Source organism: Heterodontus francisci, chromosome X (assembly GCF_036365525.1).
Source record: "Heterodontus francisci isolate sHetFra1 chromosome X, sHetFra1.hap1, whole genome shotgun sequence".
NCBI classification, from domain to species: Eukaryota; Metazoa; Chordata; class Chondrichthyes; order Heterodontiformes; family Heterodontidae; genus Heterodontus; species Heterodontus francisci.
In genome coordinates this window covers 14,718,949-14,734,625 of record NC_090421.1, presented here as the reverse complement: position 1 = coordinate 14,734,625, position 15,677 = coordinate 14,718,949, and the positions used below count along the sequence as shown (strand labels likewise).

General features: G+C 42.7%; 1 protein-coding gene across 8 annotated transcripts in view; it reads right to left on the bottom strand.

The window, feature by feature from the left end:
* col2a1a (collagen, type II, alpha 1a) overlaps nt 1-15,677 on the bottom strand; it is a 105,865-nt gene that overhangs the window by 37,947 nt on the left and 52,241 nt on the right. For all 8 annotated transcript variants that reach the window (XM_068024541.1, XM_068024542.1, XM_068024544.1 and 5 more), the window contains 8 exons: nt 15,353-15,406; nt 14,921-14,974; nt 13,809-13,853; nt 6,291-6,389; nt 6,092-6,199; nt 4,399-4,452; nt 1,848-1,901; nt 1,149-1,202 (listed from right to left, as the gene is read on the bottom strand). In XM_068024541.1, the coding sequence (XP_067880642.1) occupies nt 1,149-1,202; nt 1,848-1,901; nt 4,399-4,452; nt 6,092-6,199; nt 6,291-6,389; nt 13,809-13,853; nt 14,921-14,974; nt 15,353-15,406 (522 nt within the window). The remainder of the gene's footprint in view (nt 1-1,148; nt 1,203-1,847; nt 1,902-4,398; nt 4,453-6,091; nt 6,200-6,290; nt 6,390-13,808; nt 13,854-14,920; nt 14,975-15,352; nt 15,407-15,677) is intronic.

Here is a 15,677-nt window from a genome sequence, read left to right as displayed (position 1 = left end):
CTTTTAGATTAGAGTAGAGATACAGCACTGAAACAGGCCCTTCAGCCCACCGAGTCTGTGCTGACCAACAACCACCCATTTATACTAATCCTACATTAATCCTATATTCCTACCACATCCCCACCATTCTCCTACCAGCTACCTACACTAGGGGCAATTTACAATGGCCAATTTACCTATCGACCTGCAAGTCTTTGGCTATGGGAGGAAACCAGAGCACCCGGAGGAAACCCATGCGGTCACAGGGAGAACTTGCAAACTCTGCACAGGCAGTACCCAGAACTGAACCTGGGTCGCTGGAGCTGTGAGGCTGCGGTGCTAACCACTGCACCACTGTGCCGCCCCTTTTGAATCCAAAAGGCGAATTGTTTCAGAATTGTGCTTTTCCGATCTCCCAACCCAAGTGCGTTCCATTCACTTTGCGGTTTCACTCTAGTCAACCCTCAAGTGATTTGTCACCTTGCACTCCTTTGCTCAATTATCCGGACCTGTCGGCATGTGTCATATGAATCGACTCAAGACCTGATCAATGCAGATCAAAATGAATCAATGCAAGTTGACCCAATTCAGGATGGTTTTGAACAAGAAGCATTTTTTTGTCACCAGCATATGAAGCATGAGCGTTCGTGGTTAAATCTGTAGGATGGAATTCTACCATCTACAAGATGCACTGCAGCAACTTGCCAAGGCTCCTTTGACAGAATCTTCCAAACCAGCGACCTCTACCACTTAGAAGGACAAGGACAGCAGATGCATGGGAACACTACCTGCAAGTTCCCCTCCAAGTCACACACCATCCTGACTTGGAACTATATTGCCATTCCTTCACTGTCACTGGATCAAAATCCTGGAACTCCCTTCCTAACAGCACTGTGGGTGTACCTGCACCACATGGACTGCAGCAGTTCAAGAAAGCAGCTCACCACCACCTTCTCTCGGGCAATTAGGATGGGCCTAGCCAGTGACGTCCACATCCCGTGAGTGAATAATAAAAAAATAAGTAGGTACTCAACAAGTCATGCTTCGTTATCTTAACTCCCGAAAGCGAATTTTCATATTCATTATAAACCCAGGAGTACAGCTGGGATATCACTTGCATTTTGTTCTGATTTTAACAGGAATAGAGGAATTAAACTCTTTATACTTACAGGAGCACCACGGGAACCAGCAGCACCCGTTGGACCACGAGGGCCTGCTTCACCCTAGAGGAGACACAAGAGAAAAGGGTTACTGAGATTTTGGAAACAGCTACAGCGATGAACAGCGGAACTTTGTTGACTCTGAAGCATTTTAATAATGTAGTTTCTTTTTTAAAGCGAGAAGCAACAGCATGTAATTAGTCTCTGTACGAATCAGGCATCATTTTTTTATTCATTTGTGGGATATGGGTGTTGCTGGCTAGCCCAGCATTTATTACCCATCCCTAATGGCCCTTGAACTGAGTGGTTTGCTAGGCCATTTCAGAGGGCAGTTAAGAGTCAACCACATTGCTGTGAGTCTGGAATCACATGTAGGCCAGATCAGGTAAGCACAGCAGATTTCCTTCCCTAAAGGACATTAGTGAACCAGATGTTTTTTTTTACAACAATAGACAATGGTTTCATGGTCACTATTAGACTACCTTTTAATTCCAGTTTTATTAAATAAATTCAAATTTCACCATCTGCTGTGATGGGATTCAAACCCCTGCCGCCGGAGCATTAGCCTGGGCTCTGGATTACTAGGGTAGTGACATTACCACAACGCCACCGCCTCCCCTACCTTTGTTAATATACTTTCAATTTTACATACTATCGAAAAAAGTTCTTCACATTTTGCACAAGCATAAACCTCATTAGTGCTTTTACCTTCTCTCCATTGGGACCAGCTGGGCCAGGAGGACCAATTGGACCAGTTAAACCCTAGAATAGAAAGAGAAAGGGACAGTTAGATTGCATCTTGAAGTGAGCCTGCAGTGGGCACTAACTAGCACGTGCACTATCATTAATGACTGCATTTATTACAGAGGCACCTTTCGGTCAATGATACTGTCTGCTTGTAAGCTGGAGGGCTTGAAAATCAAGTAAAATAATCAAGTGTAGCCAACTTTACAATAATCAGAATCTGATTTCATGGAAATGTTAAAGGATTTTACCACCCATTTCAGTAATATACATAACAGATCACAATAAAAGAATAATTGGGGTGAAATCTCACTGCAACAAATACAGTGGCAGGAAATTCCTTTGTTCACTATCTGCCTTGTAACTTCTATTACAATAGCAGAGGAATTCCATGCAGACGCATCAATGTGTTCGCTACTAACATCGCACAGAATGATCCCAACCCAAATGTTGGCTTGACACTCACCCACAAGGAACAGGAATGTCCCAGGTTCCATCCCCAGTCTATGCTAAGTTAAGCAATAAGGGGTGTTACATGTGGCGTCTGTAACTTTGGGTTGTTGCAGTAGTGGAATTATCCAGGGTTCCTGTTCCTGATCACTATCCAGTGACTCCTGCTGGAAAGTGTGCATGTGTGGAGATGGGGTGAAGCTTAGCTGTGATTTCCCCTCACTGTCTACCGTATCTGTCTAGACCATGAAGACTGACTAGGTCAGTTCCGAAGAAGGGTCACTGATCCGAAACGTTAACTCTGCTTCTCTTTTCACAGATGCTGCCAGACCTGCTGAGTGGTTCCAGCATTTCTTGTTTTTACTTCAGATTTCCAGTATCCGCAGTATTTAGCTTTTAATGAAGACTAGCCACTTGGACAAGGTACTGGAGAGTGGCTGGAACAAATGGAACCACACCCAGCAAGAGTTAGTAGCTTCAGGAAAGGAATGGTGAAAAGCGGTGGAATGAACAATACTGTCGGAAGTAAACCTATTTAAAAAAACAAATTTATTCTTGAATCAACTTTGATTCAAGAAGAAAAAGGTCTGGGCCACATAACATAAAATCTCCTTCAACCAGAGTATTTTGGGAACACTAAAATAAGTTGGATGACTGAGTTTTATTGGAGTTGCGTTATTCTTCAGCTATTCCTCAGAGCAATGCAAAATTTTAATTTGACAGATGGCAACTCTGATTTCAACATGCAAACCTGTTGCCAAGTAGACCAACTAGAGTTACTGTAACAGTGGATTCATGAGCTGAACTGCCAACTGCCAGCTTATAGTTCTACCTATTTCTGTTCACAAAATCAATACTGTTCCGGTAATCAAAATATATTGTTTTATTACAAGCAATGGAATTTAATTGAGTGTGTGTGTGTCTGCCAACAAGATTTAATTGCTGTAATGATGCAAATCCTAAGATCAATTATAGAGTAACTGTTTCTCTCTAGATTGGCAGTTGCTTATAAATTCCTGGCTCTAGGTCAGAAAAACCCAGTAGGAAATGACTGGCTTTCATTCTCTTTTTAAGATGCTATTTTTTTCTGTGATAGTTTCTGTTTGGCTGTGATTCATTGTTGTTTTATGAATCATTGATGTGAGCCAATTGGGTGCAAGTGTAGCACAGGCTCTGCATGTGTGACACTTTCAGGTGTGAAGACATGTTAGGTGCAAGACTATTATTATATGTTGGTAGGTAGCTAGATACATAGTTGGATTATGGGCCTGTGGGCTATACCATACAGAATCATCACATGAGTATGTGCTTCAGCACAATCCGATACAGGGTGTCAGCACAGGTCAAATTCTCCTGTACTCACAATGTCTGTGGCATGGCCCAGACAAACCATCCCCTTTAAGTGACCCATTATTAAACACGCACAAATCAAAGACTGCAGTTATACAGGGCCTTGGTGAGACCACATCTGGAGTATTGTGTGCAGTTTTGGTCTCCTTATCTGAGGAAGGATGTTCTTGCCATGGAGGGAGTGCAAAGAAGATATACTAGGCTGATTCCTGGGATGGCAGGATTGACGTATGAGAGATTGGGTTGACTAGACCTATATTTACTAGAGTTTAGAAGAATGAGAGGGGATCTCATAGAAACCTATAAAATTCTAACAAGACTAGACAGGTTAGATGTAGAGAGGATGTTCCTGATGGCTGGGGAGTCCAGAACCAGGGGTCACAGTCTCAGGATACGGGTTATGCCATTTAGAACCGAGATGAGGAGAAATTTCTTCACTCGGAGGGTGATGAACCTGTGGAATTCTCTACTGCAGGAAGCAGTGGAGGCCAAGTCATTAAATATATTCAAGAAGGAGATAGATATATTTCTTAATGCCAAAGGGATCAAGGGATATGGGGAGAAAGAAGGAGCAGGGTACTGAATTAGACGATCAGCCATGATCTTTTTTGAATGGCAGAGCAGGCCCAAAGGGCCGAATGGTCTAATCCTGCTCCTATTTTCCATGTTTCTATGTTTGACTGTAGAAAACTCGAGCATGGAGCATTTCACTTACCCGTCCGCCATCTTTGCCAGGTGCGCCCTCAGGACCTTTCTCGCCATTATCACCCTAAGAGACAAAAAAAAGAGGGAAACATTAGTGTGGTACCTTTAAGAGAATATAAGACAGTGAAATGACAGTTGCTTCACTTGCTAATCTCTCCTTAAAAACTAGCATGAATTATACTACATGAATAAATACTGATTTCTTTTTTCTTGCCCAATTATTGTGCGAATCAGAAAAGAATTTTAGTTTGTTCCCTTTAATACACGACTAGTGTTTAAAGTGACTATGGAAACTTGAGAATGTAAGAAACTTTAGATACAGGAAAAGACCATTAGGTCCAAAAGGGACCTTTTTAGCTGATTAACTTTAGCTGCTTGCTGCCTTCTTAATCCCTTCTCTCTTCAGCTACACATCGAGTTGCCTATTGATCCTGTCCGCTTCAATGGCCTTCTCTGGTAACTACTACATCATCCTTTGAGTGAAAAAGTTCTGCTTAACTTTCCTGCATATTCTTAACTTCCTAATTTTGGAGACCAAATGCAGATTGGGTGACAGCTTTGCAGAACACTTCCGCTCAGTCCGCAAGCATGACCCCGAGCTTCCGGTTGCTTGCTATTTTAAATCATCCCTGCTCTCACGCCCACATTTCTGTCCTTGGCCTATTGCAGTGTTCCAGTGAAGCTCAACGCAAGCTCGAGGAACAGCACCTGATCAGCACCTACATAGGCGCTGACGCCATTTTGAAAGGGCTGTCAGCCTTACTGGCTAATTTAAATATTTAAAGGTAAATTGAATTAAAATAAATAAATACGTCTCTTTTGCCCCTCTACAACCCCCAATAACAATTAAATTAATTATTTACCCTTTCCCACCCAAAAACACATCTTTACCATCTGACCTTCCCCCCCCCCCCACACAACAAACTGCATAAACTTTCAACTACAACCCTTTCCACCATCCCCTACACCCATGACGTTAATTGTACCACGTTTTCCCAACACTCCCCGCACTGATAAACCTACCTACCCCCTCCACCCCACCGCCACCAGTGTTGCGCCTCATTTCCCCGGATGGGGATCCGAAGGCACGGGAGTGTCAGCCTGAAGATCGCAGTGGGACATCAGGCGGCTACATGAGCTGAATTAAATCAATCATTTTAATTAATTTAAATATTCAAATTGGGGTCCTGTCACTGAGCGGTGGGGGTGGCCGCCGCGAGGCCTTGCCGCCACCAGTAATATCGAGCCGGCGTCGGGGTGCGTAGCGGCTCTCTCCCGAAGGCATTTTCCAGCCCCTCCCCCCAGCCATGAAACCCGACGCCGGCCGGGGTCGGTAAAATCCAGTCCGTTAACTTGGTTTCTCTCTCCACAGATGCTGGCAGACCTGCTGTGTATTTCCAGCACTTTCTGTTTTTATTCCCAATTTTGAACTTGTGTCTCCTACTGATCAATTTGCCTGATCAGTTTTGTCAGTTCCGTTCTCAATCTTAAAAACCTCAGCAAGCTGACCTCAAAGTTTTCTCTTTTCTAAAGAAAAGATGTGGGAACTCAAGCTTAGAAGAATATATACTGTATTTACAGTAACAAATGCAAATAGTGATAAATATTACCTCTGAGCAGCAGGACTCCCTCATGGTAAATGTTGACTATTAGTCTTACACAAATTGGCTGCAATTTAGGATTAGGAAGGGGCAAGAGCTTACCCTGTCGCCCTTTGGACCAGGAATTCCAGCAGTACCCCGCTCGCCTGGCATACCCTGGAGACCGGGAGGACCTTGGGCACCGTTGGGACCAGGAGCACCACCTGCACCCTGCAAAATGAAGAAAGGCCTGGGTTAGAGAAAGATCTTTAGATATGCTTATGCAAATTGAGATTTCAAATGAGCAATGGATAAATCCTACCTTAGGACCATCAGCACCAGGAGTACCTGGGAGACCACGTGGACCCTGTAGTCCCTGAGAACCTGGAGCTCCGCGTTCACCTGGGAAACCACGTTCACCCTGAGGACAAGGAGAGACATGTCAATTCTAGGATATATGTACAAGATCAGAAACACTATCATGCAACATGACTGGATAGTACGTATAGGGAACAGGACCAATGTGACACGTCACTACCAGGAGATATAAAGTGTATATGGGATAGGCTGTATATAGACAATAGGTTACACAACATTATGAGGCTTTGTAACATAACTGGAATACGTAATGGGAGAGTAGTGTAAAACAGGATAGGAGTGATAATCACATCAGGATGTATAACTGGATAAGAAGGCGTAAGGTAATAATAACAGAAAGTGCTGGAAATACTCAGCAGGTATGGCAGCATCTGTGTTGAGAGAAACAGAGTTAACATTTCAGGTTGATGACCTTCCATTGGAGGCTTATCTGCTTGCAGCTTGGGATTCTAATGAAAGGTCACAGACCTGAAATGTTAACTCTGTTTCTCGCTCCATAGATGCTGCCAGATCCACTGAGTGTTTCCAGCATTTTATGTTTTTATTTCGGATTACCAGCGTCCGCAGTATTTTGCTTTTGTACAGAATGATTGAGAGTTTTGTAACAGCATAGGGGTGCACAACTGGTTGGCATGTGTAACAGGAAAGGCATCAGTGACTGGATAGGTATGTGTAAAAGGATAGCCATCTGTAACTGGAAAGGTATGTGTAACAGGATAGCCATCTGTAATTGGAAAGGTATGTGTAACAGGATAGGCATCTGTAACTGGATGGGTATGTGTAACTGGATAGGTACGTGTAACAGGATAGGCATCTGTAACTGGATGGGTATGTGTAACAGGATAGGCATCTGTAACAGGAAAGATATGTGTAACAGGATAGCCATCTGTAACTGGAAAGGGATGTGTAACTGGATAGGCATCTGTAACAGGAAAGATATATGTAACAGGATAGGCATCTGTAACAGGAAAGATATGTGTAACAGGATAGCCATCTGTAACTGGAAAGGGATGTGTAACTGGATAGGCATCTGTAACAGGAAAGATATGTGTAACAGGATAGGCATCTGTAACAGGAAAGATATGTGTAACAGGATAGGCATCTGTAACTGGATGGGTATGTGGACAGGATAGGCATCTGTAACTGGATGGGTATGTGTAACTGGATAGGCATCTGTAACTGGATAGGCATCTATAACCGGAAAGGTATGTGTAACTGGATAGGCATCTGTAACTGGATGGGTATGTGGACAGGATAGGCATCTGTAACTGGATGGGTATGTGGACAGGATAGGCATCTGTAACAAGATAGGCATCTATAACCGGAAAGGTATGTGTAACTGGATAGGCATCTGTAACAGGAAAGATATGTGTAACAGGATAGCCATCTGTAACTGGATGGGTATGTGTAACTGGATAGGCATCTGTAACTGGAAAGGTATGTGGACCGGATAGGCATCTGTAACTGGATGGGTATCTATAACCGGAAAGGTATGTGTAACTGGATAGGCATCTGAAACTGGAAAGGTATGTGGACAGGATAGGCATCTGTAACAGGATAGGCATCTATAACCGGAAAGGTATGTGTAACTGGATAGGCATCTGAAACTGGAAAGGTATGTGGACAGGATAGGCATCTGTAACTGGATAGGCATCTATAACCGGAAAGGTATGTGTAACTGGATAGGCATCTGAAACTGGATGGGTATGTGTAACTGGATAGGCATCTGTAACTGGAAAGGTATGTGTAACAGAATAGGCATCTGTAACTGGATAGGTATGTGTAACTGGATCGGCATCTGTAACTGGATCGGCATCTGAAACTGGATGGGTATGTGGACAGGATAGGCATCTGTAACTGGATGGGTCTGTGTAACTGGATATGTATGTGTAACTGGATAGGCATCTGTAACTGGATGGGTATGTGGACAGGATAGGCATCTGTAACTGGATGGGTATGTGTAACTGGATCGGCATCTGTAACTGGATCGGCATCTGTAACTGGATGGGTATGTGTAACTGGATAGGCATCTGTAACTGGATGGGTATGTGTAACTGGATAGGCGTCTGAAACTGGATGGGTATGTGTAACTGGATAGGCATCTGTAACTGGAAAGGTATGTGTAACAGAATAGGCATCTGTAACTGGATAGGTATGTGTAACTGGATCGGCATCTGTAACTGGATCGGCATCTGAAACTGGATGGGTATGTGGACAGGATAGGCATCTGTAACTGGATGGGTCTGTGTAACTGGATATGTATGTGTAACTGGATAGGCATCTGTAACTGGATGGGTATGTGGACAGGATAGGCATCTGTAACTGGATGGGTATGTGTAACTGGATAGGCATCTGTAACTGGAAAGGTATGTGTAACCGGATAGGCATCTGTAACTGGATGGGTATGTGTAACTGGATAGGCATCTGTAACTGGAAAGGTATGTGGACAGGATAGGCATCTGTAACTGGATGGGTATGTGTAACTGGATATGTATGTGTAACAGGATAGGCATCTGTAACTGGATGGGTATGTGTAACTGGATATGTATGTGTAACAGGATAGGCATCTGTAACTGGAAAGGTATGTGTAACTGGATAGGCATCTGTAACTGGATGGGTATGTGGACAGGATAGGCATCTGTAACTGGATGGGTCTGTGTAACTGGATAGGCGTCTGTAACTGGAAAGGTATGTGGACAGGATAGGCATCTGTAACTGGATAGGCATCTGTAACTGGATGGGTCTGTGTAACTGGATATGTATGTGTAACAGGATAGGCATCTGTAACTGGAAAGGTATGTGGACAGGATAGGCATCTGTAACTGGATGGGTATGTGTAACTGGATATGTATGTGTAACAGGATAGGCATCTGTAACTGGAAAGGTATGTGTAACTGGATAGGCATCTGTAACTGGATGGGTATGTGGACAGGATAGGCATCTGTAACTGGATGGGTCTGTGTAACTGGATAGGCGTCTGTAACTGGAAAGGTATGTGGACAGGATAGGCATCTGTAACTGGATGGGTATGTGTAACAGGATAGGCATCTGTAACTGGATGGGTATGTGGAACAGGATAGGCATCTGTAACTGGATAGGTATGTGTAACTGGATCGGCATGTGTAACTGGATAGGTATGTGGACAGGATAGGCATCTGTAACTGGATGGGTATGTGTAACTGGATGGGTATGTGTAACTGGAATGGCATCTATAACTGGAAAGGTATGTGTAACTGGATAGGCATCTGTAACTGGATGGGTATGTGTAACATTTTGGCATCTGTAACTGGAAAGGTATGTGTAACAGAATAGGCATCTGTAACTGGATAGGTATGTGTAACTGGATCGGCATCTGTAACTGGATGGGCATGTGTAACTGGATGGGCATGTGTAACTGGATAGGCGTCTGTAACTGGAAAGGTATGTGGACAGGATAGGCATCTGTAACTGGATGGGTATGTGTAACTGGATATGTATGTGTAACAGGATAGGCATCTGTAACTGGAAAGGTATGTGTAACTGGATAGGCATCTGTAACTGGATGGGTATGTGGACAGGATAGGCATCTGTAACTGGATGGGTATGTGTAACAGGATAGGCATCTGTAACTGGATGGGTATGTGGAACAGGATAGGCATCTGTAACTGGATAGGTATGTGTAACTGGATCGGCATGTGTAACTGGATAGGTATGTGTAACTGGATAGGCGTCTGTAACTGGAAAGGTATGTGGACAGGATAGGCATCTGTAACTGGATGGGTATGTGTAACAGGATAGGCATCTGTAACTGGATGGGTATGTGGAACAGGATAGGCATCTGTAACTGGATAGGTATGTGTAACTGGATCGGCATGTGTAACTGGATAGGTATGTGTAACTGGATAGGTATGTGTAACTGGATAGGCATCTGTAACTGGATGGGTATGTGTAACTGGATGGGTATGTGTAACTGGAATGGCATCTATAACTGGAAAGGTATGTGTAACTGGATAGGCATCTGTAACTGGATGGGTATGTGTAACATTTTGGCATCTGTAACTGGAAAGGTATGTGTAACAGAATAGGCATCTGTAACTGGATAGGTATGTGTAACTGGATCGGCATCTGTAACTGGATGGGCATGTGTAACTGGATGGGCATGTGTAACTGGATAGGTATGTGTAACTGGATAGGTATGTGTAACTGGATCGGCATCTGTAACTGGATCGGCATCTGTAACTGGATGGGTATGTGTAACTGGATAGGTATGTGTAACTGGATAGGCATCTGTAACTGGATGGGTATGTGTAACTGGATAGGCATCTGTAACTGGAAAGGTATGTGTAACGGGATAGGCATGTGTAACGGGATAGGCATGTGTAACTGGACAGGCATCTGTAACTGGAAAGGTATGTGTAACTGGATCGGCATCTGTAACTGGATAGGCATGTGTAACTGGACAGGCATCTGTAACTGGATAGGTATGTGTAACTGGACAGGCATCTGTAACTGGATGGGTATGTGGAACTGGATCGGCATCTGTAACTGGATCGGCATCTGTAACTGGATCGGCATCTGTAACTGGAAAGGTATGTGTAACAGAATAGGCATCTGTAACAGGATAGGTATGTGTAACTGGATCGGCATCTGTAACTGGATCGGCATCTGTAACTGGATCGGCATGTGTAACTGTTTAGGCATCTGTAACTGGATAGGCACGTGTAACTGGATAGGCATCTGTAACTGGATAGGCATCTGTAACTGGAAAGGTATGTGTAACTGGAAAGGTATGTGTAACAGGATAGGCATCTGTAACTGGAAAGGTATGTGTAACTGGATAGGCATCTGTAACTGGAAAGGTATGTGTAACTGGATAGGCATCTGTAACTGGATGGGTATGTGTAACAGGATAGGCATCTGTAACTGGATAGGTATGTGTAACTGGATAGGCATCTGTAACTGGATGGGTATGTGTAACTGGATAGGCATCTGTAACTGGAAAGGTATGTGTAACTGGATAGGCATCTGTAACTGGATGGGTATGTGTAACAGGATAGGCATCTGTAACTGGATAGGTATGTGTAACTGGACAGGCATCTGTAACTGGATGGGTATGTGTAACAGGATAGGCATCTGTAACTGGATAGGTATGTGTAACTGGATAGGCATCTGTAACTGGATGGGTATGTGTAACAGGATAGGCATCTGTAACTGGATGGGTATGTGTAACAGAATAGGCATCTGTAACTGGATAGGTATGTGTAACTGGATAGGCATGTGTAACTGGATAGGCATCTGTAACTGGATAGGCATGTGTAACTGGATAGGCATCTGTAACTGGATAGGCATGTGTAACTGGATAGGCATGTGTAACTGGAAAGGTATGTGTAACTGGATCAGCATCTGTAACTGGAAAGGTATGTGTAACTGGATCGGCATCTGTAACTGGATAGGCATCTGTCACTGGATAGGTATGTGTAACTGGATCGGCATCTGTAACTGGAAAGGCATCTGTCACTGGATAGGTATGTGTAACAGGATCTGCATCTGAAACTGGATTGGTATGTGTAACTGGATAGGCATCTGTCACTGGATAAGTATGTGTAACTGGATAGGCAACTGTCACTGGATAGGTATGTGTAACTGGATAGGCATCTGTCACTGGATAGGTATGTGTAACGGGATAGGTATGTGTAACTGGATAGGCATCTGTCACTGGATAGGTATGTGTAACGGGATAGGTATGTGTAACTGGATAGGCATCTGTCACTGGATAGGTATGTGTAACGGGATAGGTATGTGTAACTGGATAGGCATCTGTCACTGGATAGGTATGTGTAACGGGATAGGTGTGTGTAACGGGACAGGTATGTGTAACTGGATAGGCATCTGTCACTGGATAGGTATGTGGAACGGGATAGGCATCTGTAACTGGATGGGTATGTGTAACTGGATAGGCATCTGTCACTGGATAGGTATGTGTAACTGGATAGGCATCTGTAACGGGATAGGTATGTGTAACGGGATAGGTATGTGTAACGGGATAGGCATGTGTAACGGGATAGGCATGTGTAACGGGATAGGCATCTGTCACTGGATAGGTATGTGTAATGGGATAGGTATGTGTAACTGGATAGGCATCTGTCACTGGATAGGTATGTGTAACGGGATAGGTATGTGTAACGGGATAGGCATGTGTAACTGGATAGGCATCTGTCACTGGATAGGTATGTGTAACTGGATAGGCATCTGTCACTGGATAGGTATGTGTAATGGGATAGGTATGTGTAACTGGATAGGCATCTGTCACTGGATAGGTATGTGTAACGGGATAGGTATGTGTAACGGGATAGGTATGTGTAACGGGATAGGTATGTGTAACTGGATAGGCATCTGTCACTGGATAGGTATGTGTAACGGGATAGGTATGTGTAACGGGATAGGCATCTGTCACTGGATAGGTATGTGTAACTGGATCGGCATCTGTAACTGGATCGGCATCTGTAACTGGATAGGCATCTGTCACTGGAAAGGTATGTGTAACAGGATCTGCATCTGAAACTGGATTGGTATGTGTAACTGGCTAGGCATCTGTAACTGGATAAGTATGTGTAACTGGATAGGCATCTGTCACTGGATAGGTATGTGTAACTGGATAGGCATCTGTCACTGGATAGGTATGTGTAACGGGATAGGTATGTGTAATGGGATAGGCATGTGTAATTGGATAGGCATCCGTCACTGGATTGGTGTGTGTAACTGGCTAGGCATCTGTAACTGGATAAGTATGTGTAACTGGATAGGTATGTGTAACTGGATATTTATGTGCAACTGGTTAGGTGTGTGTAACTGGTTATGTATGTGTAACTGGGTAGGTGTGTGTAATGTGTAACTGGTTAGGTAAGTATAACTGGTTAGGTATGTGTAATGTGTAACTGGTTAAGTATGTGTAACTGGGTAGGTATGTGTAATGTGTAACTGGTTAGGTAAGTATAACTGGTTAGGCATCTGTAAATGGGTAGGTCTCTGTAACTGGTTAGGTATGTGTAACTGGTTAGGTCTGTGTAACTGGTTAGGTATGTGTAACTGGTTAGGTATGTGTAACTGGTTAGGTATGTGTATAGTGATGTGTAACATTATTGAGATCTGTAACATTATAATGATTTGCGACATTATAGTGATGTGTCAAATTCTAGAGATCTGTAACATTATAGAGGTCTGTAACATTATAGTGATGTGTAAAATTATAGTGATCTGTAACATTATAGAGCTCTAAACATTATAGTGATGTGTAACATTCTCGTGATGTGTAACATTATAGAGATCTGTAACATTATATATATTATAGATATATAACTGTATAGAGTTCATAATAACACAGGTGCACTGAACGAAGAATGAACAATGTTGGTAACTTTTTGTTATTTGTGCGCTTAATTTTTAGATATATATTAATTTTTTTCTGTGAAAGAATGATACTTACTCGTGGACCTGTCTGACCTACGGCACCAGCCTCACCTGGAACACCCTGTCCAAGAAAGAGAAAATATAAGTGAGTGATGAAAACAGTAAAGATTGCACAGACATGACATTACATAGAGAAGTGTAAAAGTCCAGCCATTTCAGTACTAGAGCAGCCTGTGTAAGTTTGCCCAGCACTATTTCCAATGCATTTTTGTGGATTTTTGTGATGAGACTCAATCACCAGCACGGTTACCCTCTAGAGTGAGGACCATTGCAGTTACCTCTCAGCAAGGCCTAGCCATAGTTAATTTCCCTCTCGCCACATACAATATGTGTGGAGGCTTTTCCAATACCTGTCTTGGACTCCAGGACAGGATACAAGAAACAGGTTGTCTGATAGGTGATTCCTCTGTCACCTCTGGCCTCTAATGCTCTTGCATGGTTTGAACCTTTTTTTTGCCTCTATTTCATCAAGACTACTATCGCACTTGTTCGTCTGAACATTTTTTTCTTGTTCCTTCTTATCTCCAAATAAATCGTCCTTCATCCTGTTTCTCCTCCCTGCATTGTGACTGTATCGACATCAAAACTCATCATATTGTCTCTTACTGTAATTCATTTAGGGTCATTCATGGGTCAAAAAATGGACGATTGCAATTTGACAACCCGTTTCACAGCTTGCCTGATTTTATTTTTGATTGACATTAATGGAACAAAAACAGGAGCGGTAAAATCAGCTGCCGATTCAACTGTTAAATGTAGAAATTAATTCCATTGTTTCTTGAGACCCAAAATTGTGGAACTCCTCAACTCCCTCCAGTCTTCCCTTCCACCTGCAATCTATAATCTTTGAAAGATCAAATTTGGTGCCACCTAATCATAACCTGCATAAGAGTCACTGCATTTCAAAAATAATCCTGTATGAAGCACATTGACATGTTCTGACGTGTCACGGTGCTATATGTTATGTGTTGATTTACTCTCCTGCTTTTTTATACCTTGGTGGTCCCCTACACTGTATGCCTTAGCCCTTCACATCGGTTTAGATTACAAATGAATGTGAAGAGTTTAAAACTAAACAAATGTTTTAACATTAAAGCTTACATTGCCTGCGGTTAATGGATTACTTACCTGGTCACCTGGCTTGCCACCTTCACCAGGAGGACCTGGGGGACCTGGCAGACCCTGCAATAAACAGCAAAACAATTTGATTAACTCAAAGGGAAATCTGGAACTTGAGAGTGAGACGTAACAGAACTTGTGTGGGGTAGATTTACTGTTAACCAGAGATTTTGTTGAATCAATTCAATAGGGTTATAATAAGTCAAAGACATTAATATAATACTAAGTAGTTTTGAAAATGTCATCTTCCAAACATAATGCTTTAAATAAGTAACAGTAACAATCTGCTTTAGTACTAAAAAATGTAGAATTTAAAAATAACATAAATGATCCCTTGCTAAATGAAGCAGTTTGCTAATTATCCATCATAAATTTGAAATAAAGTCAGACTGCATAGAATAAGATTTTTTAGTAAAATTGAACAGATTTGATCTTACAGACCTGGAAGCCAGGAGGGCCAGGAGGACCTTGTTCACCTCTCTCACCAGCTAGACCCTGCAAAATGAAACAGCAGCAGTGTGAAGAGTGGATAAACACCTCAACTATGAATGCACCATATTTTTTAGGCAAGTATCTGTGGTCATGTTGGAGAGTGCTGATGAAAACAGCACAATGTGAGAGATTCCACTAAACTCTTGTAACAGGATAATGAAACATTTTAGAGTCGCCCATCACTTTATTTACATGAAAGTTCCTGAATTCCAATGAATTTTGGAACAGAAATTTTACAAGTTAGATTAAATTCTGATAAAATGAATCACTAATT